The sequence below is a fragment of the Boleophthalmus pectinirostris genome, unplaced genomic scaffold (genome assembly GCF_026225935.1).
Source record: "Boleophthalmus pectinirostris isolate CB_2022bp ecotype Guang Dong unplaced genomic scaffold, ASM2622593v1 HiC_scaffold_17, whole genome shotgun sequence".
Classification (NCBI taxonomy): domain Eukaryota; kingdom Metazoa; phylum Chordata; class Actinopteri; order Gobiiformes; family Gobiidae; genus Boleophthalmus; species Boleophthalmus pectinirostris.
In genome coordinates, this window is record NW_026571115.1 from 5293470 (window position 1) to 5318773 (window position 25304).

Here is a 25304-nt window from a genome sequence, read left to right on the forward strand (position 1 = left end):
TGTTAAATGTGCATTTGTGCTTCGGCATGTTGCAGACTGACCGACTGTTTGTGTCTGCTCGCTCCGTCTGATGCAGAGAAAGCTACGAGAGATGCTGTTTAATGGCCCAGTGAAAGATCATGAAAACATTTGCATCACTTTATAAATTAAAAAAACCCAGACGCCCAGGACAGGACGTGGAATACAGACATGTCCGGGGAAAAACGAAAATCAGATACTAATCAATACTTAAACTAGTATTGAAACTACTCAAAATACTCACTTTTCCACACATATTGATACTAAAAAGTCCCATTGACATGACAGAACAGAACCAGAATGTCTATAAGAGCACATAGACTAGTATGAAACCTACCTGCACCACTGAGGGATTACTCACATATAAGGACACATGGGAACATTTGAGAAAGTACTATAATTTAATGTTGAAAATCACATTCTACTGTCTAAAGAAATAGTGTTTTGTTTTATCACCTTGGTATCAGAATCAGTATCAGGCCTATTCCTGAGTATCAAAAACTGAGTCTGAAATTTTAGCAACATGACAACATTATTTGCTGACCAGACTCAATGTTTTTAATCATAACTTGTGTTTATTTTCCTGTCTGTCTGCAGTGAAAGGAGCTCAGGAGGCTCTGACGGACATGCCCCCCAGATGTGAGGAGGTAACCACTTTTCGTTTTCATCACTGTTCCATAAAAGAAAGCCTAATTTAATGTAGCACCAACCTTCAGATGTCCAGATATAACCCCGTCTAACCCTGACAGAGCCGCAGATACAGCAAAACCAGGAGAGAGGCGCTGAGAGACCCAGAGATGCTTTATTGATCCACACAAGGTCCTTCGTTATAATAAATGTCAGGCTTGTTGTGTCGCTGTCACTCGGAGGTCAAAAACACTATTCATCTTTTTATCTATAATACTATGTCAGAACAAATACTGCCCCCTAGTGGACAATCCGCTGTAGTTTTACTGCTATATACAACTCAAATGCGTTTTTTCAAGCTTTTGGAATTGATATTTTAGGTTTTTAACTTCACAACATAAACTGAAAATAATATTGTAAACAAACTGATTTCTGAGAATACAAAACCCCACGGTTGTCAGCAGAAATTAGGTTAAAAACAATAGTTGCTTGTGACATCGAGGCGCACCTGAAAGAGAAAACACTGCGTATATTAATATTCTAATTTTGTTTATTTCCAAAGCAATATTTTTTCAGTATTCAAATACAAATTAGATATAATAAAGAAATATTTTTCTCTTGTCTGTCTGTGTGTTTGTGTAGGAGCTGGACCCGGTGACCCTCCATAACCAGGCCCTGCTGCACATGGACTCTAAGCCCAGCGAGGGCTTTGAGAAGCTGGCCTTCCTCCTGCAGCAGCCCTCCTTCCCCCCGGTCACCTTTGGAAACCTGCTGCTGCTCTACTGCAAACACGAGGTACACAGATGCCAAGTACAGATACACGAAGTACAGAGACACTAGGCACAGAGCTGGAGGTGAAACTGAGCCGGCAAGATGAGTTCAAACCCAGACTTGTAATTTTTTATTTTATTTAACCTTTATTTAACCAGGAAAAAGTCTCATTGAGATTAAAAATATCTTTTTCAAGAGCGTCTTGGCCAAGAGGCCACAAAACAGTTTCAAAACATATAAAAACACACATACAATACATTCAGTAAAACAGAACAATCAACACAAATTCAAAAATAGTTAAAAACAATTACACCCAGAGGATTCCAGATCTCTGTTTTTTAAAATCTGTTTAAAAGAGTCCAAGGAGACCAGCTCCTTTAACTTCAGATCAAAGTTCCATGCCGAAGGAGCATAAAATTGAAAAGCCTTCTTGCCAAACTCAGACTTTACTCTGGGAACTGACAATAAAAACAAATCCTGTGATCGCAAGCTGTAGGCCCCAGAACTTTTCTGAACTACATACTTACGCAAATAAGACGGGAGCAAACCAAGAATACATTTATAGACCAACAGGTAAAAATGTTTGAGCCTCCGTGTGGCTAGGGAAGTCCAGCCCACACGTGCAGACAGTACACAATGGTGTGTGAGCACTGAGACCAGTAATAAACCTCAGGGCTTCGTGGTAAGCTGTGTCCAGAGCTCACATACTGTGAGCAGAAGCGTTCATATACACCACATCACCATAGTCCAACACAGATGTAAATGTGGCTACTACAAGCCTCTTCCGAGCCTCAAATGAAAGACAGGGCCTAATCTTAAAGTCATAGACTGACTAATCACAGAGCAGCATTGTGGTTTGGGCAGAAGCCAGCACTACTTAACTATTAAATTAAGCACTGCATTTCAAAGTGCTTTACAGTGTTTTATTCACGCAGTTGTTGGTGGTAAGCTTTTATTGTAGCCACAGCTGCCCTGGGGCACACTAACCGAAGATACACTGCCAATCAACCCCTCTGACCACCACAGTCACCTCAGTCTTCCGTACACTGTTTGGTGAATAAGAGTTGGGTATTTTTGCTTCATAAAAGTCTTTCAACAATCCTTCAAAACTCCTTCACTAAATGTCCTGTCTCCATAGATGAATGTATATATATATACTTATAGTTTAGCCTTGTACTGGTTTTGGAGGTCAGTGTTTTCCACCATCTTGTGAAGCAGCAGGAAGTGTCAGTGTTTGTACTTCCTGTGGTTTGAGTCTCACTGGAAACTCCCCGGGACCCGACTGTGTTTAATTAAACCATGTGTTAAATAATGTCCCCTGTGCTCCTCTCGTCCTCCCCTATCCATCTTCCATCTCTCTGTCTTTCTCTTTCTCCCCCTCTTTCTTTCTCTCTATCTGACCCTTTCCATGCTCTCTCACTGCTCTCCTCCTTTTTCTCTTCACTCTCTCTTTCTCTTATTCTCCCTCTTTTCCCTCTTTCCCTCTGTCCATTCTCCCTCTCTCTCTCCCTCTCTGTCTTTCTCCTCTCTCTTCTCTCTCTCTGTTCTCTCTCTCTGTTCTCTCCCTCTCTCACACACACTCCCTCTGTCTCTCTCTCTCCTCTCTCTCATCTCTCTCTCTCTCTCTCTCTTCTCTCCCTCTCTGTCTTTCTCCATCTCTGTCTCTCTCCTCTCGCCCTCTCTCTCCTCTCTCTCTCCATCTCTCTCTCTCCCCCTCTCTCTCTCTCTCTCTCTCTCTCTCTCTCACTCTGTTCTCTCCTCTCTCTCTCTCTCTCTCTGTCTTCTCTCTCTCTCTTTCTCCTCTCCATCTCTCTCTCTCCATCTCTCTCTCCTCTCTCTCTCTCTGTCTGTTCTTCTCTCTCTCTTCTCTCTCTGTCTCTTTTTCTCTCTCTCCTCTCCATCTCTCTCTCTTCTCTCTCTCTCCTCTCTCTCTCTCTGTCTGTTTTCTCTCTCCTCTCTCTCTCTGTCTGTTTTCTCTCTCTCTCTCTCTCTCTCTGTCTGTTTTTCTCTCTCTCTCTCTCTCTCTCTCCATCTCTCTCTTTCCATCTCTCTCTCCTTCTCTTCTCTCTGTCTGTTTTCTCTCTCCTCTCTCTCTCTGTCTGTTTTCTCTCTCTCTCTCTCTGTCTCTTTTCTCTCTCTCTCTGTCTGTTTTCTCTCTCTCTCTCTGTCTGTCTGTTTTCCGTTTCTCTCTCCTCTCTGTCCTTCAGTATTTTGACCTGGCTGCAGACGTCCTGGCAGAAAACGCTCATCTCACCTACAAATTTCTCTCTCCAGTGAGTAAAATATAAGAATGTCATTTTGCTTCACAGATGTATGTTTTGTTGCTGAATCTTTGTGTTCCCGCAGTACATGTATGAGTTTTTGGATGCACTCCTGACCTGCCAGACAGCACCAGAAGAGGTACATAAACACATACACACAACTTTTTAAAGTGGCGAGTTGTACTAGGTTTAGTATTGATTAGTATCTGATTTACTATACTTTATTTTCTATCATTTTAACAGCCCTAATAGTTGCACAGTAGTTAATGGATTTGTTTCCTCACAAATGTCTGTGTCCCTCAACATAGAGCACTTTCTTCCATAATGGTGTTTGTTTTGTGTGTGGCGTTCAGGCTTTCAGGAAGTTTGATGAAATGAACGGAAAACTGACGGAGCAGCTTCGTAAAGTGGCCAAACAGGTGAGTTTCATCTGTAGCTCTCTCCGTTTGAAATGTCTTTGAAATGTTTTACTGATCCTAGAGTTTGAAACATCACTGTAATCGTGGTGTAATGGAATAGGAATAGAGAAATACAACAGGGCTTTAGTTGGAGCTCCTTGAGTCTGACTTGGTTTTGTGGTTTAAAGCTCCAGGAGGCTCGTTTGGCTCGAGACGATGAAGGCCAGAAGAGGGCGCTGCAAGAGTACGACCAGATGCTGGAGAAGTGAGAACTAACTTTCTACTATTACTACTGTTACAACTACTGTACTACTGCTACTACTTCTACTACTATTACTAGGGGTGTAACAAAATGCAAGTCTCACGATACAGCCTTGACAAGATGTAATCCAAAGAACTAAGAAAAACCGGATAACGACTCGTTTTTTCAGTTTTCGATTTTGTGTTTAAATGAAAAATGGAAAAAACGGATAATGGCTTTTTCCCGTTTACGTGACTTCTGTGACTGCGATGTCGGACTTTTGCGCTGCATATGGACTGAACCAGGACTGATCCAGGTCCGGGACCAGAGCGGGACTGAGACACGGACCAGACCGGGACCAGAGCGGGACTGAGACCGAGACCAGACCAGGACCAGACCAGGACCAGACCAGGACCAGACCAGGACCAGGACTAGACCGGAGGCTTAGAGCCCACAGCAGGGCCGGAGCTGGAAGCTGAGGCTCGGAGTCAAAGCTCATAGTCCGCTCTGGTCCCAGTCTGGTCCCGCTCTGGTCTCGGTCTCAGTTCTGGTCTCGGTCTGGTCCCGGTCTGGTCCTGGACCTGGATCAGTCCTGGTTCAGTCCATATGCAGAGCAAAAGTTCGGCATCGCAGTCATGGAAGTCATGTAAACGGGAAACCGTTATCCGATTTTTCCATTTTTCATTTAAACACAAAATCGAAAACTGAAAAAACGAGTCGTTATCTGTTTTTTCATTTTGGTTTTGGAGAACAAATAATGAAGAAAACAGATATTTTTTCATTTTCTTATTTTTGGTTTTATATTGAAAAACAAATGAATGAATGATACACGGATTGTTTTAGAACAGTTATTTCGTTATGTAATTTACACTGAAATGGAGCAAAGGATCATGGTCTATGTAGTTCCCTCTGTCATTTTTTAGCTATTGCTGCACCATAACTCTTCATTTAAGCAAAGAGACTTGTAATTCGATATATTGTGATGGTCTACGATATTATTGTGTGAACTTTGACGATACAATATTGTGATATTTCGGTTATTGTTATATCCCTAACTATTACTGTACAACTCCTACTACTACTACTACTACTACTACTACTACTACTATCACTATTACGACTTTGACTACTAACTTGATAGATATTGAATAATAAGTCTTTGCATAGTACTTTACAACAGTCACCACTGAACCAAAGCTTTTTCCAAAATGCATTAAAGATATAAAAAGGTCCTACACAAAGCAATAAAAAATACAGTAACAACACTGATATTGAAGTGGAGTACCTGCACTGAATATTAACATCCTTGGTTGATTTGGTTTGTCTCTGTGTCCTGCAGGTACATCGTGGTGCTCATGGCTCAGGCTAAAATCTACTGGAACCGAGAGAACTTCCAGATGGTGGAGAAGATCTTCCATAAGTCTGTGGAGGTCTGCAATGAAGACGACACGTGGAAACTGAACGTGGCTCACGTGCTGTTTATGCAGAACAAATACAAGGAGGCCATAGGCTTCTACGAGCCCATCGTCAAGAAACACTATGACAGCGTGAGTATCAGAGTACAAGAGGAGTGAGAGAGAATATAGGGTACAGAGGAGGAAGAGCCCATCATTAAGAAGCACTATGACAGTTTGAGTACCTGAGACTGGTTCAGGTTGTGCCCCTTGAGTGCATCCTTGGTTGTCAGGCTTCTGTGTGTCTCGTTGTGTTTGTGTTGTCCATAGACTTCTTGATAACGTGTGTAGTGTGTTGACCTGGGGCTGTTGTTTCAGATGGAGCAGTGCAACATTCAGGAGTGTCCGTGTAAATGCAAACCCTCGGTAAAACTGTGTGCCGATGCTGCCTGGATCCTCCTGCAGTGCTCTGAGTGTGTGTGTGTGTGTGTGTTTGGGGTGCTTTTGGTTTGAACTGATTCTATTCTCAATCAGATGCATGGTTTTACATTTAACAGAAACAATCCACATCTCTGGCGACACCTTGTGGTGACAAACAGAAATTTCTGCTCTGAGCCATTTCATCAGCATGTTATTATTATATTCCTATTTAACTGATCTAGTAGTAATGGCATTACTACTACTGTTGAATCACTGAATTGAATTTTGCATCTATAAGTTGAATAAATAGTGCAGTTTAGGTGCACCTCAGGACCTGGCCTGGTGGAGCTTGTTTGCTTGCTACACATTTTAAAAAGAGAAGATTTCATCAAATGATTTAATCACATTGAGTAGGATTCCTCTGATTTTTTCCTCCTAAAATGTATCAAATAAAATGTCCTTTCTCTTGATCTTCACAGAGTTGCATGCTGCTCCACAGACCCATGTTTCCTAATCAGTGTTTCTCTCCCAACAATGATAAAAACAGTGTGTAACGTAGTCACATATGTCCTAGTGTATTCACTGATCCATGTGTTTTTGTGTCAGATCCTGAACGTGAGCGCTGTGGTGCTGGCAAACCTGTGTGTGTCCTACATCATGACCAGCCAGAACGAAGAGGTACCTCCAGCTCCTCTTCTGTTTATCAACGTTTGACTTTTCACATTGTTCTATTGTTGTTTAGGAAACACTGACCCGCCCCGGGGTTTAGGTTTGTGCATATGCTTCTTGATTACATTTGTAGCTAACTTTAAATGTCTCTGTTTGAGGCGGAGGAGCTGATGAGGAAGATCGAGAAAGAGGAGGAGCAGATTTCATATGACGACCCAGATAAGAAAGTGTTCCACCTGTGCATCGTCAACCTGGTGATCGGGTGAGACTGAAGAGACACTAGAAAGAGACACTTCTGCTAACACGATCAGAACGAACACAAAATGAGGCCTCAAAGGGACAACATGTGTCAAATGTACTTCTATGAGCTCTTAACCATGTCATAAGAGTGTTCCCTCATTTTTAACTTACTGAGTTGTGTTTTGAATGACTCATGCATGTTTGAGTAATCCTCAGTAAAGCTTCATTTGAGGCTTGAGTGCTCAGGAGATTTCACCTACCCCCTATCCCCGCCCACCGCTCGATACTTAGTTATTGTTTTATAATCTAGTCTCCGGGTCCTACATATGTGTGGTTTTCAGATTTGACGATGCGATGATGTTATACTCCCCGATGGGGGCAAGAGACAGACTTTCCTATCGATCACATTGTACCATGAAATATCTTAAAGGAACCTGATCATTTTTATTAATGACCAAACCCAAGAACTCACTGTATTCCAACAGAAACCTGCATTTGAACAACATATTCATTTGAGCTGCCCCCAACTTTATTAAATATTCCTGGCCTATAGAATCTATCTGAAATCCAAGTATAGGGGCTCAAACTTTAATAACAGTGACATTATGGAAAACAGTTCATCAGTGTTTCAACATTTGTAAAAGGACAGAACTACATACAGTGTTGCTCATATAAATGAAACAAAAACTATCTTGATGCGATGTAGGCAAGGCAAGTGTACAGCCCAATTCATACCCAAAGAAATTAAAATCACAATACAAACAAATCAAAACATAAATAGTCATCATAAAATTAACGCATAGACTAACTTTGAGATTTTTTTCCAGGACGCTGTACTGTGCAAAAGGAAACTACGACTTTGGCATCTCCCGAGTCATTAAGAGTCTGGAGCCCTACAACAAGAAGGTCAGTCACCCATACACACTTCAGACTAGGGCTGACTAAAGGACTGAAAATCAAGTACTAATCGACACAAAAACTACTATTGAAACTAGATAGTCATTTGAGCAGGTATCGAGAAGATCTGGTTTAGTTCTGCTTTAGACCTGCATGGGTGTTACGTCCCTTTTGCTAGGGGAGAAAGGGAAGTAACAATAAAACCAGGATGTTTAAGGTTTAACTAAAAATTGTGCATTTATTATTTACAGTGTAGGAAAAGAACAAAAAAACAGGCATTTGAGGAAAAAATAAATAGGATTTAAACAAAATAATCTACTAAACCTAGGAGCCCTAACTAAGAAAAATATAACAAAATCTAACTAAAGTTGTACTGTGAACCAAAGGTATCTCAACGAACGGAGGCAACAGCTGGCCATATAACAAAAGACAAAATGAGACAACCAAAAAAATCAAACAAAAAGGTGAGCTGGCTGCAGGGATCCAGCCGCCCCAAGCAGGCGGAAGACTGTCCTTTTCAAACCCCTGCTCCCACAGGTGGCATCCGGTGGGGGCAGGAGGGTGACCGGCCAATCCTCAACACGCTGCGACGCCAGCCTCCGTCCAGCGTCTGGTGCTCCCGCGCATCCAGGTCCAGGGCTCACGGGCCGAGCGCATCACACACAAAAGCAAATAGAGAAGAACGGGAGCACACTAAACAAATATCAAAGGGCCGGGCCCGTAACAATGGGTTAGACCTGGTTTAGTCCTGGTTCAGGCTGAGTTCAGTTTTTTTTTTTTAACCCTGGTTGAGTTCGAATTCAGTTATGGTTTAGCCCTGCTTTAGTCCTGCTTTAGTCCTGGTTTAGTCCTGGGTTGGTCCTAGTTCAGTCCTGGTTCAGTCCTGGTTTAGTTCTGGTTCAGTCCTAGTTCAGTCCTGGTTTAATCCTAGTTTCAGTCCTGGTTCAGTCCTGGTTTAGACCTGGTTTAGACCTGGTTTAATCCTGGTTCAGTCCTAGTTCAGTCCTGGTTCAGTCCTGGTTCAGTCCTGGTTCAGTCCTGGTTCAGTCCTGGTTCAGTTGGGTAGTCCTGGTCGTTTTCAGTTCTGGTTAGTCCTGGTTCAGTCCTGGTTTCAGTCCTGGTTCAGTCCTGGGTCAGTCCTGGGTCAGTCCTGGGTCAGTCCTGGGTCAGTCCTGGTTCAGTCCTGGGTTAGTCCTGATTTACTAAAAATACTAAAAAGTGCCAGTGACAGGACACAAATGAACCTTTCCTGAATAGTTTTAGAACGATCTTGAGCTGTATCAGAACAAATATAAGAGCACATAGACTAGTATACACACATGGACCTGGTTTAGACCTGGTTTAGACCTGGTTTAGACCTGGTTTAGACCTGGTTTAGACCCTGGACCACTGTGGAACCTCCCTGGAAAACAGAGGGATTACACACATGTAATACCTCATGGGAATGTAAAGGAAAGTACTAACCATTTAATGTTGAAAATCACATTCTACTCTCTAAGTGTTTTTATTATGATTCTAGTATCAGAATCAGTATTGAGTATCGAGTATTCATGAGTATTGAACCGTTAGTATGGTGATAACATTGATTCACCCCCCAGCCATAATAAACGTGTTATAGATAAAGTGTTGATACACAGACAAGTCAATAGTGTGAGACAGATGCTCGGTTGAGCCTCGTGCAGTCGTCTGTTACACTAATGAAGCTCGGGGATTCTATTGATTTCCATTGGTCCTGTGGAAATAAATGTGCTGTGTATTTTCAGAGCAGTGAACCTAAACAGTGGTTGCAGGTGTCTGGCCTCTCTCTGGGCTCCAGCTGCAAAAACAGACCACAATATCAATAAACACACAAAGACTTTCACCGAGAATCACACCGCACAGACGAGGAAACGGAGACAAACTCTACTCCGGTTAAACAACGTGACTGTATTTTTAGTGTAGCTCAGACTCTGCAGCCGACGCCATCAATGTTCTCTGGAGGTGTGAAGTTAACTGTACGCACTGCTCTGGTTTAGTCCTTGGTTAGTCCTGGGTTCAGTTCTGGTTTAGTCCTGGTCTAGTTTTCATCTTGTCGTCATTTAGACCTCGTTTAGTCCTGGTCGAGTTCCGGTCTACTCCTAGTTTAGCCCTGGTTGAGTTCAGTCATGGGATTAGTCCTGAGGTAGTCCTGAGTTAGTCCTGGTTCAGTCCTGGCTTAGTCCTGGTTCAGTCCTGGTTCAGTTCTGGTTTTGTGATGGTTTAGACCTCATTCAGTCCTGGTCAATTCCTGGTCTAGTTCTGGTTTAGCCTTGGTTGAGTTCAGTCTTGGTTCAGTCCTGGTTCAGTCCCAAGTTAGTCCTGGGTTAGTCCTGGGTTAGTCCTGGTTAGTCCTGGTTCAGTCCTGGTTCAGTTCAGTCCTGGTTCAGTCCTGGTTCAGTCCTGGGTTAGTCCTGGTTTAGTTTTTCGTCTTGTCATCATTTAGACCTCATTCAGTCCTGGGTCAGTCCTGGGTTAGTCCTGGGTTAGTCCGGGGTCCTGGGTTAGTCCTGGGTCAGTCTGGGTCAGTCCTGGGTCAGTCCTGGGTTTAGTCCTGGGTTAGTCCTGGGGTTAGTCCTGGGTCAGTCCTTGGGTCAGTCCCAGTTAGTCCTGGTTTAGTCCTGGGTCAGTCCTCGGTCAGTCCTTGGTCAGTCTGGGTTAGTCCTGGTCAGTCCTTGGTTAGTCCTCGGTTAGTCCTGGTCAGTCTGGTCAGTCCTGGTCAGTCCTGGTCAGTCCTGGGTCAGTCCTCGGTTAGTCCTGGTTTAGTCCTGGTTCCTGGGTCAGTCCTGGGTTAGTCCTGGGTTAGTCCTGGTTAGTCCTGGTCAGTCCTGGGTTAGTCCTGGTCAGTCCTGGTTAGTCCTGGTTTAGTCCTTGGTTAGTCCTGGGTCAGTCCTGGGTCAGTCCTGGGTTAGTCCTGGGTCAGTCCTGGGTCAGTCCTCGGTTAGTCCTGGTTTTAGTCCTGGGTCCTGGTTTAGTCCTGGGTCAGTCCTGGGTCAGTCTGGGTCAGTCCGGGTTAGTCCTGGGTTAGTCCTGGGTCAGTCCTGGGTTAGTCCTGGGTCAGTCCTAGTCCTGGTTTAGTCCTTGGTTAGTCCTGGGTCAGTCTGGGTTAGTCCTGGGTCAGTCCTGGGTTAGTCCTGGTCAGTCCTCGGTTAGTCCTGGTTTAGTCCTTGGTTAGTCCTGGGTCAGTCCTCGGTTAGTCCTGGGTCAGTCCTCGGTTAGTCCTGGTCAGTCCTCGGTTAGTCCTGGTTTAGTCCTGGTTAGTCCTGGTCAGTCCTGGGTCAGTCCTGGGTTAGTCCTGGGTCAGTCCTGGGTTCAGTCCTGGTTAGTCCTGGGTTAGTCCTGGGTTAAGTCCTGGGTTAGTCCTTGGTCAGTCCTCGGTTAGTCCTGGTTTAGTCCTTGGTTAGTCCTGGGTCAGTCCTGGGTCAGTCCTGGGTTAGTCCTGGGTTAGTCTGTTTAGTCCTGGGTAGTCCTGGGTCCTGGTCAGTCCTGGTCAGTCCTGGTTAGTCCTGGGTTAGTCCTGGGTTAGTCCTGGGTTAGTCCTGGGTTAGTCCTGGGGTTAGTCCTGGGTTAGTCCTGGTTTAGTCCTGGGTTAGTCCTGGGTTAGTCCTGGGTCCCTGGGTTAGTCCTGGGTTAGTCCTGGTTTAGTCCTGGTTTAGTCCTGGGTTAGTCCTGGGTTAGTCCTGGTTAGTAGTCAGTCCTGGGTTAGTCCTGGGGGTTAGTCCTGGGTTAGTCCTGGGTTTAGTCCTGGGTCCTGGTCCTGGTTAGTCCTGGTTAGTCCTGGGTTAGTCCTGGTTAGTCCTGGGTTAGTCCTGGGTTAGTCCTGGGTTAGTCCTGGGTTAGTCCTGGGTTAGTCCTGCTGCTCTGTCTGAAGCTCTGTTAAACAAGTCAGACTTTAATCTGAGTTTTGTTTTAACACAGTTTGATTTAGCTGGAACAGGTGAGCTGATTTGTGCTGGGAAAAATCAAGTCTCTCACATAAAATTAAAGTCACAAGCGAGCTCGCATTAACCAACAGTTTTTCACTTAGTCACTCTCATAGGTTGACCAAATGTCCCTGTTTACCCGGGACAGTCCCAGTGTTGAGTGCTGTGTCCTCTGTCCCAGCAGATATGTCCAAAACCAGTGATTTGTCTCAGTTTTATACAAGAAATGTCCCAGGTGTCTCTATTTTTGACCAATCTGATCCCTGACAACAGTAAAGAGAGACATAAACTGACATTTGTTTAGGGAAAATACAGAAAAGCTGCTTAAAAATGACAAAAACACAACAAAAAAGTGACTATACTGAAATCCGTGTATCATTCGTTCATTCGTTTTTCAAAATAAAACCAACAATAAGAAAATTTTTAAAAAACAACTATTTTCTTCATTATTTGTCTCCAAAACCAAAATGAAAAAAACGGATAATGATTCTAGGACTAGACCAGGACTGGTCCAGGTCTCAGTTCTGGTCTGGGCCCAGTCTCAGTCCCGGTCTGGTCCCAGTCTGATCCTGGTCTGGTCTCAGTCCTGGTCTCAGTTCTGGTCTGGTCCCGGTCTCAGTTGCAGTCTCAGTGCCGGTCTGGTCCTGGTCTCAGTCCTGGTCTCACTCCCAGTTTAGTCCCGGTCTGGTCCCAGTCTGGTCCTGGTCTCAGTCCTGATCAACTGACAGTCTACGCCGGCGCACCTCCGGGCCTGTCCCGACACTCACCCCTGGTTTTAGTCCTGGTTCAGTCCTGGTTCAGTCCTGTTCAGTCCTGGTTTAATCCTGTTTCAGTCCTGGTTTAATCCTGGTTCAGTCCTGGTTCAGTCCTGGTTTAATCCTGGTTCAGTCCTGGTTCAGTCCTGGTTTAATCCTGGTTCAGTCCTGGTTTAATCCTGGTTCAGTCCTGGTTCAGTCCTGGTTTAGTCCTGGTTTAGTCCTGGTTCAGTCCTGGTTTAGTCCTGGTTCAGTCCTGGTTTAGTTCTGGTTCAATCCTAGTTCAGTCCTGGTTTAGTCCTGGTTCCTGGTTCAGTCCTGGTTTAGTCCTGGTTTAGTCCTGGTTGGTTCAGTCCTGGTTCAGTCCTGGTTTAGTCCTGGTTCAGTCCTGGTTTAGTCCTGGTTCAGTCCTGGTTTAGTCTGGTTCAGTCCTAGTTCAGTCCTGGTTTAGTCCTGGTTCAGTCCTGGTTCAGTCCTGGTTTAGACCTGGTTTAGTCCTGGTTTAGTTCTGGTTTCAGTTCTGGTTCAGTCCTGGTTTTAATCCTAGTTCAGTCTGGTTCAGTCCTGGTTCAGTTCTGGTTCAGTCCTGGTTCAGTCCTGGTTCAGTCCTGGTTTAATCCTGGTTCAGTCCTGGTTTAGTCCTGGTTTAGTCCTGGTTCAGTCCTGGTTTAGTTCTGGTTCAGTCCTGGTTTAGTCTGGTTTAGTCCTGGTTCAGTCCTAGTTCAGTCCTGGTTTAGTCCTAGTTTAGTCTGGTTCAGTCCTGGTTCAGTCCTGGTTTAGTTCTGGTTCAGTCCTGGTTCAGTCCTGGTTTAGTCCTGGTTTAGTCCTGGTTTAGTCTGGTTCAGTCCTGGTTTAGTCCTGGTTCAGTCCTGTTCAGTCCTGGTTTAGTCAGTCCTGGTTTAGTCCTGGTTCAGTGGTTTAGTTCTGGTTCATCCTGTTCAGTTGGTTTAGTCCTGGTTCAGTCCTGTCCTGGTTTAGTCCTGGTTTAGTCTGGTTCAGTCCTGTTCAGTCCTGGTTTAGTCCTGGTTCAGTCCTGGTTCAGTCCTGGTTTCTGGTTTAGTCCTGGTTTAGTTCTGGTTCAGTCTGGTTCAGTCCTGGTTTAGTCCCTGGTTCAGTTCTGGTTCAGTCCTGGTTCAGTCCTGGTTCAGTCCTGGTTCAGTTGGTAATCCTGTTCAGTCCTGGTTTAATCAGTCTGGTTCAGTCCTGGTTTAGTCGGTTCAGTCCTGGTTTGGTTTCCTGGTTCATCCTAGTTCAGTTGGTTAGTCTGGTTCAGTCCTGGTTCAGTCCTGGTTAGTCAGTCCTGGTTTTCAGTCCTGGTTTATTAGTTCTGGTTCAGTCCAGTGGTTCAGTCCTGGTTCAGTCCTGGTTCAGGTTTAGTTCTGTTCAGTCCTGGTTTAATCCTGTTCAGTCGGTTTAATCCTAGTTCAGTTCTGGTTTAGTTCTGGTTCAGTCCTGGTTTAATCCTCCTGGTTCAGTCCTGGTTTAGTTCTGTTCCTGGTTCAGTCCTGGTTCAGTCCTGGTTGGTTTAAACCTGTTTAGTCCTGGTAGTTCAGTCCTGGTTCCTGGTTTAGTCCTGGTTCAGTCCTGGTTTTTCAGTCCTGGTTCAGTCCTGTTCAGTCCTGGTTTAGGTTCAGTCTGGTTCAGTCCTGGTTCAGTTCTGGTTCAGTCCTGGTTCAGTCCTGGTTAGTTCTGGTTCAGTCCTGGTTTAGTCCTGAGTCCTGGTTTAGTCAGTCCTGGTTTAGTTCTGGTTTATCCTGGTTTAGTCCTGGTTTAGTCCTGGTTCAGTCCTGGTTTAGTTCTGGTTTAGTCCTGATTCAGTCGTTTTACGGAAAACGGGAAATGGCTGTTGTCTGTTTTTTCCATTCTTCATTGAAACACAAAATCAAAAACTGAAAAAACACATCGTTATCCGTTTTTTCATTTTGGTTTTGGAGAGAAATAATGAAGGAAATAGTTGGTTTTTTTTGTTTTATTTTTTGTTTTATATTGAAAAACAAATGAATGAATGATCCACAGATTTACTGACTCACATTAATGCAAAGTGCAGAACAGTTTTCCTTAATTACACACTCATTTCACAGTTTTATTATTATCAACCACCACAAACCAGAGATGTCCCGTTTTTTTTATTTTGAAAATCTGATCACCCTACATAAGATTAACATGACAAGTTTCTGGAGCCAAAAACATCCCAAACAAATAATGAGAAGGAGAAACAGTGAATCTCCCGTAGAGTTATACACACCTGTTTCTTCTTCTTAAAGTGTGAGGTTAGGAAGTTGTAGCGTCTAAACTGTCCTGTTGTGTCCATCTGACAGTGTGTGTGTGTGTGTGTTGTGTGTGTGTGTTGTGTAGCTGGGCACAGACACGTGGTTCTATGCGAAGCGCTGTTTCCTGTCTCTGCTGGAGAACATGTCCAAACACATGGTCATGCTCCGAGACGCCGTGGTCCAGGAGTGTGTGCAGTTCCTCCAGCACTGTGAAGGTAAGACTAACATCTGCTTTAGACCTGGTTTAGTCCTGGTTTAGTTCTTGTTTAATCCTGGTTTAGTTTTAATTCAGTTCTAGTTTAGGCCTTTTCTTGTCTTGATTCAGTTCTGGTTTAGACCTGGTTTAGACCTAGTTTAGACCTGGTTCAGTCTTGGTTCAGTGCTTTTTTAAGCCCTGGTTTAGTCCTAATTCAGTCCTGATCTAGTGCTGGTCTTGTCTTGGTTTAGTCTGGGTTCAGTTCTGGTTTAGCCCTTGTTTAGTTTTGGTCTTGTCATGGTTTAGACCTCATTCAGTCCTGGTCAAGTTGGTTTAGCCATGGGTGAATTTAGTCCTGGTTTAGTCCTGGTTCAGTCCTGGTTTAGTCCTGGTTCAATCTTGGTTTAGTTCTGGTTCAGTCCTGGTTCTGTTCTTGTTTAGTCTTGGTTTAGTCCTGGGTCAGTCCTGGTTTAGTCCTGGTTTAGTCTTGGTTCAGTCCTGGTTCAGTTCTGATTCAGTCCTGGTTCGATCCTGGTTCAGTCCTGGTTTAGTCTTGGTTCAGTCCTGCGTTAGTCCTGGTTCAGTCTTGGTTTAGTTCTGGTCTAGTCTTGGTCAGTCCTGGTTCAGTCCAGATTTAGTCTCGGTTTATTCCTGGTTCAGTCCTGGTTTAGACCTGGTCTAGTCCTGGTCTAGTCTCAGTTCAGTTCTGGTTTAGTCCTGGTTTAGTCCTGGTTCAGTCCTGGTTCATATTTAGAGGTGAATAGCACAAAACTCAGTTTTATTTCAAATCTGTTTTATTAATGAGATCAGTGCATTAAATAAATACATTCCACCAGTGAACTGTCAACAATACAACCGTCTCACCATCCCCTTCACCTTAAATACATTTATAATGACATCTCTAATACGTGGATTCTAAAAACAAGCGTCTGTTTCACAATTACTGAATAATACTTTTATGAGCATGACCTATATTACAACATTTACTCTAATAATCAACTCGAGTACTACCTCTCACTACTCTCACCAAAACTACAGCCTGTGTGTTTCCATAGCAACAGTGTACACAGCCTAGACACAGCTGGGGGACATCTAAAGGCGCACTATGTAACTCCAGGTGAATAGTGTCTAGCATTTATTTCATTATTATTGCTCAAAAATACCTTGAATAATACGGATTCTGAACTCACCTGTTCACAGATCTGACTTGTAACGTGGTTTTGTGCTGCTGCTATTGTCTAAATAAAGTATTTTTTATGATCACTGTATCAGAATGTGTTTTGAGGATGGAGTCTGTGCCTGATTTCAGTTCATGTTTTTTTTTTTTTGTAGTTTACGGTAAAGAGGTGCCGGCGATCATCGAGGCCCCGCTGGACGAGACGCACGTTCACATCGGTAAAAACACCGTCACGTACGAGGCGCGAGTTTTAAAGGCGCTTTTTTACGATGTCACCGGGTGGAACAAGTGAATGGACCAATGACTGAAGCGGAAAACCGACTGAAACATGAATGAAGATGCTCAAAAGACCCGGAGATTGATACTTTGCCCTCAACTAAATCAAACTAATATCATATCAGCAAAGAAGAAAATGGGACTTTTAAAGGTACAGTACGTCACTTCTGGAGGTGGCCAGTTACCTATACAATTCTATGGAAATACAAAATTAAAACCATATTTCAGAATATTTTAGAACTACAGTGGAAAACATGTGGCCCACTTTTAGACCTGGTTCAGCCCTAGAGCAGATCTGGTTTAGTCCAGTTCTAGACCTGGTTTAGATCAGGTGGAACTCGGAAAGACAAATCCTTTCTTTGGTGGACTAAAGGAAAATTGTCATATAAACCTACATCTTTTCTGAGGGCAGTGTATCAAACTTATAGAATTCTCCTGTACAAGTTTGAATTTGTAGAGCTTGGACGATTTTTATGAATATATTTCTAAAGGAGGAGTGCGGTTTCAGAAAAAGGCAGCTGTGTATGTTCATATAAGGATCCACAAATCCACCTTTATGACATTTGCATAATTTTTGTGATAAAATTTTCATGTAAAATAAAAGTGTTTTGAATTTATTGTGATATTTGACTCAGAGGAGCAGAGGGCAAAACTACTCAAATAAAAACATTCTGAATTCAAGGCTCCTTAAACTAGTCCTGGGCTATAACCTTATAGCTCTAGTCCTCGCTTTAGACCTGGTTTAATCCTGGTGACGCGCCCAATTGATTCTTCTGTAGTTTGGGTTTAGACCTGGTTTAATCCTGGTTTGGACCTGGTTTAGTTCCGGTGCAGAGTTGGTTTAGTCCTAGTTTATGGCCTTGTTTACTCCAAGTTAAATCCTAGTTTAGCCCTGTTTTAATCCTGGTTTCAGGGCTGGTTTAGTCTGCAATATTACAGATTTACATTTAGACCTGGTTTAGTCCTGGTTTGGACCTGGTGTAGTCCTGGTTAATCCCATTTTCAGGCTTGCTTTAGTCTGGTTTAGTCTTCATTAGTCCTGATTTGGACCTGTTTTAGTCCCGTTTTAGTCCCAGTCCCGGGCCTGGTTCAGGACAGCGGTCTCTTGGTGATGTCTTGCTCGGTGAGGTAATAGTTCAGGTATCCTCCCAGAGCCCCCACAGCCACCCCGGTCATGTGACTCGAACAGCCGTCTGCACAGGACACACAAGGAGGTTAGAGTTCTGTTTAGACCTGGTTTAGACCTGGTTTAGACCTGGTTTAGACCTGGTTTAGTCCTGGTTTAGTTTTAGACCTTGCTTAGTCCTGGTTTAGTCCTGGTTTTAGTCCTGGTTTAGACCTGGTTTAGTCCTGTTTACCTGGTTTAGTCCTGGTTTAGTCCTGGTTTAGACCTGGTTTAGTCCTGGTTTAGTCATGGTTTAGACCTGGTTTAGTCCTGGTTTAGTCCTGGTATTGTCCTGGTTTAGACCTGGTTTAAAGGGGAGAGTGAGGGAGGAGGGGCGGGGTCTGGAGGACTACAGAGGAGACTGCGTTCAGGTGTTTTAAAGCATGTTTCTCACCGAGCAGAACTTTCTCTCTCCTCTTGACTCTGTGATGAGGCTGAAGCTGCTCCAGAAGCTCCTCCCCGATGCGCTCAGACACCACGTTCCCTGAAAATAACAAATCAACAAAAACAACATGCTAAAATGTAAGTCAAGTTTAAATCAGGGTTCATAATAATAATAACAGTTGTGAGTGTCGTACTGTCTCGACCGAAGCAGCCCATTTCTACATCCTGAAGGCGAAGGATGTGCTGCAGCCAATCAACTTTGTAGAAATCTGAGAAACCGGCCAATCCACAAACCAGGACTGAAACAAAGAACACAACCAGGACTGAAACAAAGAACAGAACAGAACCAGGACTGAAACAAGAAGAAAATCAATATCTCATATCTCAGGTGTTTTTGGAGTTTAAAAATGTTAAATCTTCCTGTATGTGAGACCTCGTGTGTGCTGCTGGGTTTCAGACGACATCACAACATTCTATAGGCCAATAATATTTAACACAGATGGGGGCAGCTCAGATGAATGTGGCTCAGTTGTAGATTTGTGTTATAATACAGCAAGTTCTTGGCTCTAGTCACTAACAGAAATGATTAATGAATGCACAGATGTTGAACACATATGTGCATTCATCTTTTGGAGATTTCATGGTAAAGTACAGCGTGATCAGTAGAGAAAACTCTGTCTTGCTCCATCGGAGAGTCTGACGTCATCACACTCTAGAATATGAAACCCTCCAGCTGCTTCATGTTGTGAGGAACCCTGTGACTCCTCGCCCCAAACACAAACAAGCACATGAGAGAATATGAAGCGCACTGTTCTCGAGGAAGATGTCTGCGTTGAGGGCCCCCAGTCCGTCTGTGAGCAGGTCCTGGTTGGTCTTCATCATGTTGGAGCAGAAGATCCTCTGGTAGCTCTGCTCCGTCATGTTCAGACGAGAAGGACGAGTGTCGCCTTTCAGGAGGTCACTGCAGCCTTTCTGAGGGAGGAGACAAAACACACAGTCACACACAGGGCCCAGGAAAACGACGGGACCAGAACACTCAGCAGGGACCCTGTTCACACATGCACCTGTCCCCGAACACTCAGCAGGGACCCTGTTCACACATGCACCTGTCCCCGAACACTCAGCAGGGACCCTGTTCACACATGCACCTGTCCCAGAACACTCAGCAGGGACCCTGTTCACACATGCACCTGTCCCCGAACACTCAGCAGGGACCCTGTTCACACATGCACCTGTCCCCGAACACTCAGCAGGGACCCTGTTCACACATGCACCTGTCCCACTGTTCCACAGCAACACTCAGCAGGGACCCTGTTCACACATGCACCTGTCCCAGAACACTCAGCAGGGACCCTGTTCACACATGCACCTGTTCCAGAACACCAGGTCTGCCCCGTTCACACTCAATCTGGTGTTTGGCTCTGTGTGTTCTTTGGTAAATGGACTCATTTTTATACAAGGCACTTTAGTCTGTTTAAATTTACATCACACACCCACTCACACACACACGGTGTTTAAGGTGGTTTAAGTGTCTTGTCCAAGGACACAACGGCAGCACCTGTGGACCAGTGGATTTGAACACTCAGCCAATCATGTTTTATGTTGAGAATGGGATCTGAACCACTAGCCCTGGGATCAGTGGACAAATGTTCTAGCAGCTCTACTGCCCTAGAACAGAAAAATGCTGCTGGATCATAAAAACATAAGAGATTAAAGTGTCACCATGTTCCACAACCAAGAAACTAAACCCCTCTGTGAACCTGCTGCTGTCAGCCTCGGCATTTTGGTCTTAAAATGTTCGTATTAACCTGCGACACATGATCCTGTTGAGTTTTTCTCACTATTTTGTCCATTTAAAAAAGCCTATTACCATAATGATATAGAGCATGACTTCAAACTGGCTCCTGTAACCGTGAGCACTGTGAGCTGGAGCCAAACACTCTGGGAGACGTCCCGCTCACTCAGTCCACTTGTTTGCACAGTCTGTGCTTGTAACTGAGGAAACCAGGCAGTGGGTACTGACCATGTGTCCGATCATGAAGTAGAGCAGCTGGTGGGAGAGCGAGTAAAAAGGGCAGCCGAAGCGCGTCATCATGTCTCGGCACTGTTTGGTCACGATACACGGGGTCCCATTCTGCTTCCTGTGGACAACAGGTGGAATTCTGTAAAAAGCATCTTGGATTAATGGAGAACAGATCAGAACTGTCAGGTGGAGGTTCTGTGTAACTATCAGATTATAGATTTGTTGACCTGGTTTATGGTTCAGATTTCTGTAATTATTGTGTCCACTCCAGCCGACGTTCTGTTTAAATCAAATCATAGAGAGAAAAAACAACTGTCCTCACTTAGGACGCTGCAAACTGGCACCAAGTTCAAAGTCTTCTCTGTCCGCACAAATGAACTGACAAACTCTTAAAAAACTCATGGCATTATTTAATTACAGAAGCATGGTTGCTGTGTTTCATTACAGATGTTTTTATTGCATTAAGAACACTGAAAAAAATAGGCTTGCCTCTCCGCAGACCTGACTTTTAGGACCTTTAGGGTTTACCAGAGGTGGGACCAAGTCGTTGTTTTGCAAGTCTGAAGTAAGTCTCAAGTCTTTGACCTCAAGTCCAAGTCAAGTCCAAGTCATCTGCTTTGAACTTCAAGTCAGTTCAAGTCTTTAAACCAAAGTATCAAATATAGTTTAGATTTTTGCAGTTAATATGATTTTTAAACTAAATTGTACTTAAAACATCATGGTATATTTATATGTGAGTATTTATATGTTTTTTTCCTTTTAAAAGTCTTGACAAGATCTGAGTGTGAATCATTCTGATCTGATTTAAAATGCAGTTATTTTCTCATGTCGTCTGCACTGAAATGGACACATTATGTTCTGTATGTAGTTCCCTTTGTGTTACTCTATTGTACTGTGTATTACTGTAGGACATTTGAGTATCACAGTACTTCAGTTTCATCCAAAGTACCAAACCGAAGTCAGAGGGACATGTTCCAGTTTGTTCCAGTAAACTTCAGCTCTGCATTTATCAACTGTAAAGACAAAATTTTTCAAATATTTTCGAAAAACATATTTTTCCAGAGAAGAATCAAGTCTTATCAAGTCACACACTTAAAGTCCAAGTCAAGTCCCAAGTCACTGAGCTTCAAGTCCAAGTCTTAGTCTGTTTTATCAAGTCAAGTCTCGAGTCCTAAAAATAGTGATTCAAGCCTGACTCGAGTCTAAGTCACAACCTCTGGGGTCTACAGCCTGGATGTTCTAACCCGCCTCAAATATTCCACAGACTCGCATAAAACGGATTTATTCTGTCTCCATGGAAACGTGCGGCTCGTGTGCCTTCACCAGGAATCTACACAGTGCTGCTTTAAGGTTGGATTTTACATTATTTGTTTGTGACTGGCTCTAGACACTGTCCATATTAATGTTCCTTTCAACTGAACACAATCACAGTGTTGGGGCTGAAGCTGTTGTGAAAAAATAATAAAATGTTTGTTTATTTATACTGACAGAGAAGATGATGAACTTTGTGGATAGGTCCAATAATTAAAGAGAGATATTAACCATAAACAACAAAGACATGAGCATAAACAGTCCACTCACCATGTCCCGAGCAGCAGGGTTAGGCACTTGTCGCTCAGCTGCTCGTCGTAGCACTCGGAGCTCAGCGTGGACGAGTAGACGAGGCTGGGGTCAGTGGAGCTCCAGGACACAGGGACCAGCCAGAAGGACCAGGTAAGCAGAGGCTCAAACTCTGCTCCAGAGAGAGAGAGAGGGAGGGGGGGGACTACTGTGAACAACAAGCTGAAAGAGGACATAGTACACTTTTCCAGGCTAATATTAAATGTGCTGCACCTGATTCTTACTGTTTTAAAATGGTGAAAAATAAAACTTGTTCATTTAAAGCTTTAGCAAGTTTGTCCTCATTTAACTTTTGCAATGAGTTTATAAGCACTTTTTACAACTTTCCAGAGACCAGAGTGGAGTTTTACTAACAACAACAGGCATGCTAACGGGCTCTTCCTGTTTCTTGGACAATAAAACACTTTATAATTCAATTCAGGCAGTACACAGCAGACTTATTTTGACATCAAGAGCTCATATCTGCAAAAAAATTGGGTACAGGGCTTTGATTTATACAATTATTTGCATTTATTTGGCAAATCCAGACTGGTGCCTCCAAACTCTCCGTCACGTCTTGATTTGATTTTGATTGATTGCATTTATATAGCGCTTTACAGTTCATTATTCAGTCACTCCACACTCAGTGGTGGTAAACTACTACTGTAGCCACAGCTGCCCTGGAGCAGACTGACAGAAGCAAGGCTGCCAATCTGCTCCATCGGCCCCTCCGACCACCACCATCACTCACACACACACCACTTTCATACTAGGCAATGTGGGTGAAGTGTCTTGCCTAAGGACACAATGACAGTTTTTTGGCACTGGTGCCCCACTGTGACACCTGGAATTCCTAGCGGTCTCCCATCCAAGTACTACCCAGGCCCAGCCTGCTGAGCTTCTGAGATCTGGGATCAGGCTTTGACAAGCTGGTATGGTCACATGGTCTTATGCCAGAACCAAACCTGCTCATCCAATCAGATTTGTTTATTAAAGTGATGCATGTGAAATGAAGAAGTTCATTTGTCACCATCATTTTGAACAAAATCACACTTCTCTCCCCTCAGATGAACAGAGTTTAGAGCTTCACTCACTGATTCTAAAGAAATCTGTGATGTTTTTTGTTGTTGTTGTTTTTTTTTTTAGATATATAATAAATGAAAAAAGCTCCTGTGTGTGATGGGCAGCAGGTGCATGCTGGGAGTTGTAGTCTTGCCTCTGTAGTAGTTGGGGTCATTCTGTTTCACGGCGTTCACGGCTCGCTCCAAACTCTGCTCCAGTCTCCGGATCAGAACCACGGCTCTGCTCCTCTGGGCCCAGCTCACAGGGTCTGAGTGAGGCCACGACTGCACGGCCTGCTTCAGCTCAGCTACGGGACAGACGAGAGGAGGAGAGGAGAGGGGGAGAGAGGGAGAGAGGGAGGCAAAAAAGGTAAATGGAAGAAGAGAAAGAGTGAAAAGTGTACACAGTAAGTAAGTGGGATACTTTCCCAGCTCAGATGTTGTTATATAAGAGAGTCTGGCTCCTGACGCTCTGGGCTCTGGGTTTGTTTGTGCAGCTGTGGAACCAAATAAAATGTTTCCAGATCTGAGTGACTTTTCTGAGATTTACTCTAAATCTAAATATCGATATATCGTATAATTTAATTGGACGATACAGGACTGATATCATGAGCTGCTGTATCGATATTTCCAAGAGTATTTTTGTGTATTTAACAAAATTATTTCTGAACAAAGAGTGATCTTGTTCCTTGTTTGGAGGAAGGCAAACAGTTTTACGCAACAAACTGGACATGTCCCCTGTTTTCTGAAAGTGTTTTGTTTCAGAATGACTTTTTAGGTCGTGGTTTAAAGCTGCATTGTGTCACTTTTCTGGTGGAGGGTTCGTCAAATGCTTTTCTCCATGGAGATGTTATTGCTTTGTCTGGAATGTTTCACAGTATGACATTAAACCTTTCTATCTTCATGGAGACCAAACCAGACCAAGTTACAGGTCAGATCTGTGGAGAGGCGACCCCGCTCACAGTCACAATGTCTGTTTTTCTAGGTATTTTTGAGTTATAAAACCACCTGTAATTGAATAAGGTCGAGCTGTTTAATGTCCCACTGTGGAACATTTCAAGCAGAGCAATGATATCGCCATAGAAACAAGCAGGTGGCAGACCCTCCATCAGAAAAGTTACACAGTGCACCTTTAACAGTGACTTTTATTATCACATGATTGAACAGTTGTAATGAGCCTTTAAACAGTTTTATTTGTTCTTCTAGTCAGATCCAGATGCTAAACAAAGCACACTTAGCTGAGTTAATTCATCTTAAATAAAAGGAAGATAAATGCACCATAATGTCTGTTTGTTTCACACACAAACTCTGCACATTTAGACTGAGTTCTTCTCTCAAACAGAAAACACTCAGACACACTCCACTGTGTTTTTAAACTCCACACACCTTCACTTGAAATGTAGATCATGGAATTGTAAGTCTCTCCTGAACTAAAGGTAAAAGGAGCTGTTCACGTGAAAACTAGCACTTCATGACATCACAAGGTGGAACAGAGCGTTTGGAGCTTTGGAAATGTAGTGTAAAGGGTATGTTTTTGAGAAGGTAACGACATTGTAACACAGAGTAAAGCTGACAGGATCACATTTGAAGTGATATATGAGTTTAAAACATCAGGATGAACACGTGCTGCAGAGTCCCATAACACGTCAAACTGACGGCGCCCTAATCTTTACATAAGTGAAACATTAGGCCGCATTTCACAAGTTTACAGACAGAGCTCGAGCCCGGAGACGTGCGGGTATCGACCCAACACACGGTCCGGTCCGGTGGAGCAGGTACTCACCCTGCAGCATGAGGTACCCCACCACCCCGTCCAGGTTGATGTGGTCGTGCTGCCGCTCCAAGAAGTCCGCTCCACGCGCCAGGCTGTTCAGGACGTCATCGATCACCTCCGAGCGCGACACCGTAAACAGCGCGAGGACAGCGGCCAGACGCAGCCACGAGGCCCGCATCCTGCCGCTCTGCTCCGGGACAGCGGACACCTCTGCTCCGGGACAGCGGACACCTCTGCTCCGGGACAGCGGACACCTCTGCTCCGGGACAGCGCTCCTCTGGGCTCCGGGACGGTCTGTGTGTGTGTGTGTGTGTGTGTGTGTGTGTGTGTGTGTGTGTGTGTGTGTGTGTGTGTGTGTGTGTGTGTGTGTGTGTGTGTGTGTGTGTGTGTGTGTGTGTGTGTGTGTGTGTGTGTGTGTGTGTGCGTGCGCGTGTGCAGATCTGCAGAGCGCCGCAGTGAGGAGCGCGAGGGAGGGGGGCACGTGGTGGTGCAGGGGCGTGGCCTCCAGATGTAAACATGTTTGTAGAGGAATGTGCATAGGCCCAAGAAAACACACTCCTCCTGCTCTCCTGTGTCTTACACACTACAACAGAACACACTTTATAATCATCCATTCAAAGACGTTTAACACACACTTGATTTCATCTTTTCAAAACTTGATTTGTTCTAATACTGTGGCCGTACAGATGTTTCTAGTATTTAGACTTAAACTTGGACAAACTTCATTGACACACAAGGGAAAAAAATATA

At 44.1% G+C, this 25304-nt stretch overlaps 2 protein-coding genes and 1 pseudogene across 3 annotated transcripts in view; 1 reads left to right on the forward strand and 2 right to left on the reverse strand.

Annotated features, from left to right (window-relative positions):
- Positions 1-17165, forward strand: part of ift70 (intraflagellar transport 70) — a 36404-nt gene extending 19239 nt beyond the window's left edge. For both annotated transcript variants that reach the window (XM_055152535.1, XM_055152534.1), the window contains 12 exons: positions 616-665; positions 1288-1440; positions 3624-3689; positions 3763-3816; positions 4031-4096; positions 4264-4340; positions 5656-5863; positions 6737-6808; positions 6958-7061; positions 7867-7945; positions 14985-15114; positions 16428-17165. In XM_055152535.1, the coding sequence (XP_055008510.1) occupies positions 616-665; positions 1288-1440; positions 3624-3689; positions 3763-3816; positions 4031-4096; positions 4264-4340; positions 5656-5863; positions 6737-6808; positions 6958-7061; positions 7867-7945; positions 14985-15114; positions 16428-16564 (1196 nt within the window). In that variant the 3' untranslated portion in view covers positions 16565-17165. The remainder of the gene's footprint in view (positions 1-615; positions 666-1287; positions 1441-3623; positions 3690-3762; positions 3817-4030; positions 4097-4263; positions 4341-5655; positions 5864-6736; positions 6809-6957; positions 7062-7866; positions 7946-14984; positions 15115-16427) is intronic.
- Positions 17166-17206: 41 nt separating this feature from the next.
- On the reverse strand, positions 17207-24833 carry cunh16orf89 (chromosome unknown C16orf89 homolog). The gene is made up of 8 exons (XM_055152536.1): positions 24564-24833; positions 22936-23088; positions 21702-21852; positions 20121-20238; positions 18907-19069; positions 18292-18396; positions 18108-18197; positions 17207-17741 (listed from the first exon to the last, which is right to left on the reverse strand). Exons 1-8 carry the CDS (start codon positions 24730-24732, stop codon positions 17638-17640), a joined length of 1053 nt encoding a protein of 350 aa, XP_055008511.1. The 5' UTR covers positions 24733-24833; the 3' UTR covers positions 17207-17637.
- On the reverse strand, positions 22552-22665 carry LOC129408805 (5S ribosomal RNA; annotated as a pseudogene).
- Positions 24834-25304: the final 471 nt, after the last annotated feature.